At 40.3% G+C, this 1,827-nt stretch overlaps 1 protein-coding gene across 1 annotated transcript in view; it reads left to right on the top strand.

Moving 5' to 3' along the window:
- The first annotated feature begins 462 nt into the window (after window positions 1-462).
- LOC109474428 (cadherin-23-like) overlaps window positions 463-1,827 on the top strand; it is an 18,434-nt gene continuing 17,069 nt past the window's right edge. Inside the window, exon 1 of the mRNA XM_019774723.1 lies at window positions 463-584. Coding sequence (XP_019630282.1) covers window positions 539-584 — 46 coding nt within the window. The 5' untranslated portion in view covers window positions 463-538. The remainder of the gene's footprint in view (window positions 585-1,827) is intronic.

A 1,827-nucleotide genomic window follows, 5' to 3' on the forward strand; every position in this document is an offset into this window, starting at 1 on the left:
TTGTGATCTTTAAAACGTCTTTTGGTGTTATTCTGCATGGTGAACGAATGTGGTGTATTAGATGTCATCAACTACCATTATATAGGATTTACTATGACAAGATAACAGTAGGCAGAAACAGAGAGTATATTCGTTTGTTTTATTCATGATACAATACAATACTTAATGCTCTGTTCAACACTAGTAAACTGTGTCGTCTTTGCTTCTGCTGAATTATTTCATGTAGTACATTTACAACCTTTGCTAATTTTGGGCCACTTGATCCTTTCCCTAGCAGGATACTCTAACGTCTTTGCTCGCGACTCCGTGTTACTTGCTTCCTCTCTCGATTTCTGTGCTGTTGGTAGAGCAGTACTACAGCACCCTAGCCACCCCTTTAAGTTGAATGGAATAGTCCCAATCGCTTTGTCACCAAAAGCAGACCGATACCGTATCAATGTCAAGAGCAACAGCCAAGTGGCGTTGCACAAGGAAGTGTTTTTCTTGAGACGTCCGACTCCAAACCTGACCAAACCGATCGTCTGCACAACGTTCAATCATGCGAGGTTCCAAACCGTTCGCGGGCTTTCTTCTGCAGATCACCGGTACGTTTAGAAGTTTCGAAATCTCTAGCTAGAAGATCCAAATGCTTTTTGATAGCGGATCAGTAGCTAAAATCTCTGCACTTTGCATGTTGTGGATAACTATTGATCATAACCCTTCTTGCATGGCTCCCTAGTTATATTCACCAGACTTTTACCACAAAAAATCCGATCTTTAAATTAAGTATACCTTAAACGTTAAAGCATATGTTTGTAAAGGTTTTCATCCCAGTGAGGAAACATAACATTTACGCATGATTCAAGGTATGCTTAACAACTGATATTTCACACAGTGTTTTGATTTAAAGTACAAGGCATGAAAACCGGAGAAGAAAAAAGAAAAATAACTCCCAGACCACCAAAACAAATCTGTACATAACCACTCTGTCCGACGCAAGAATAACAGTGCTGGTCCTCAGCAAGAATAGAATTCTTTGTTTCGACTAGTAACCGATGTGTATAAAAGTAAATACACGTATCCTTCTTACTAAAAAGGGCTCTTTTTCGCGCACTCCCGTCTTTTGTGAGCCCTCGAAAGGAAATGGTATATTTTTCAACATGTTTTCTAGCTCCTAACTTGTCCAGTGTTCTCGTTGTTTGCGGCGTTTACTTCCACAAAGGTGATATTTTTATGTTTACCTTCACGGGAGGAAAACATATTGTTTTTGCTGTTTCTTCCTCAAACACATAAGGTCATTGACCTGGATCAGACGTCTAGCATATCAGTATTTTGTTAGGGAAGACCATGTAGAGGTAAACGTTATGCAATTGCTTTGCAAATGTTACGTTTCCAGTGACGTATTTTTTCGTCGTTGAGTGCTGAGGACAAATAGTTTAGAACTCTGAGTGCAATATAGTATAGAAGACCTGTCCAAGTAACATTATAGCAGTAAGTCACCTCTGTTTCGAGGCTAGTTCGCCTTCGCGACAGTGCAAACTAACTTTTACTCCAGCTTGCTATCAGCACAAATGGGGCCTATTATAAAGCACTCGTTTGTATACATGTACATCGCATGGATCATATGCCAAGATCAAATACAGCACTTCCAAAAGCCTATTGTTAGGTTTCCACTGTGTGCATATTTACAAAGGGTATGTATTTCGTCTGTTGTGAATGGGCGTGGGGTGTACATGTCACTTCACAAAATACGTTGTTTGCGCACTCCTTCAAGCATGCTTAGATGTCCCTGTTCTTTCTTAGCGTGTAACATTTAGTACGATTTCGTGAGGTGTGTGTGGGGGGGGG

Source organism: Branchiostoma belcheri, unplaced genomic scaffold (genome assembly GCF_001625305.1).
Source record: "Branchiostoma belcheri isolate BF01 breed outbred unplaced genomic scaffold, Haploidv18h27 scaffold31, whole genome shotgun sequence".
NCBI lineage: Eukaryota > Metazoa > Chordata > Leptocardii > Amphioxiformes > Branchiostomatidae > Branchiostoma > Branchiostoma belcheri.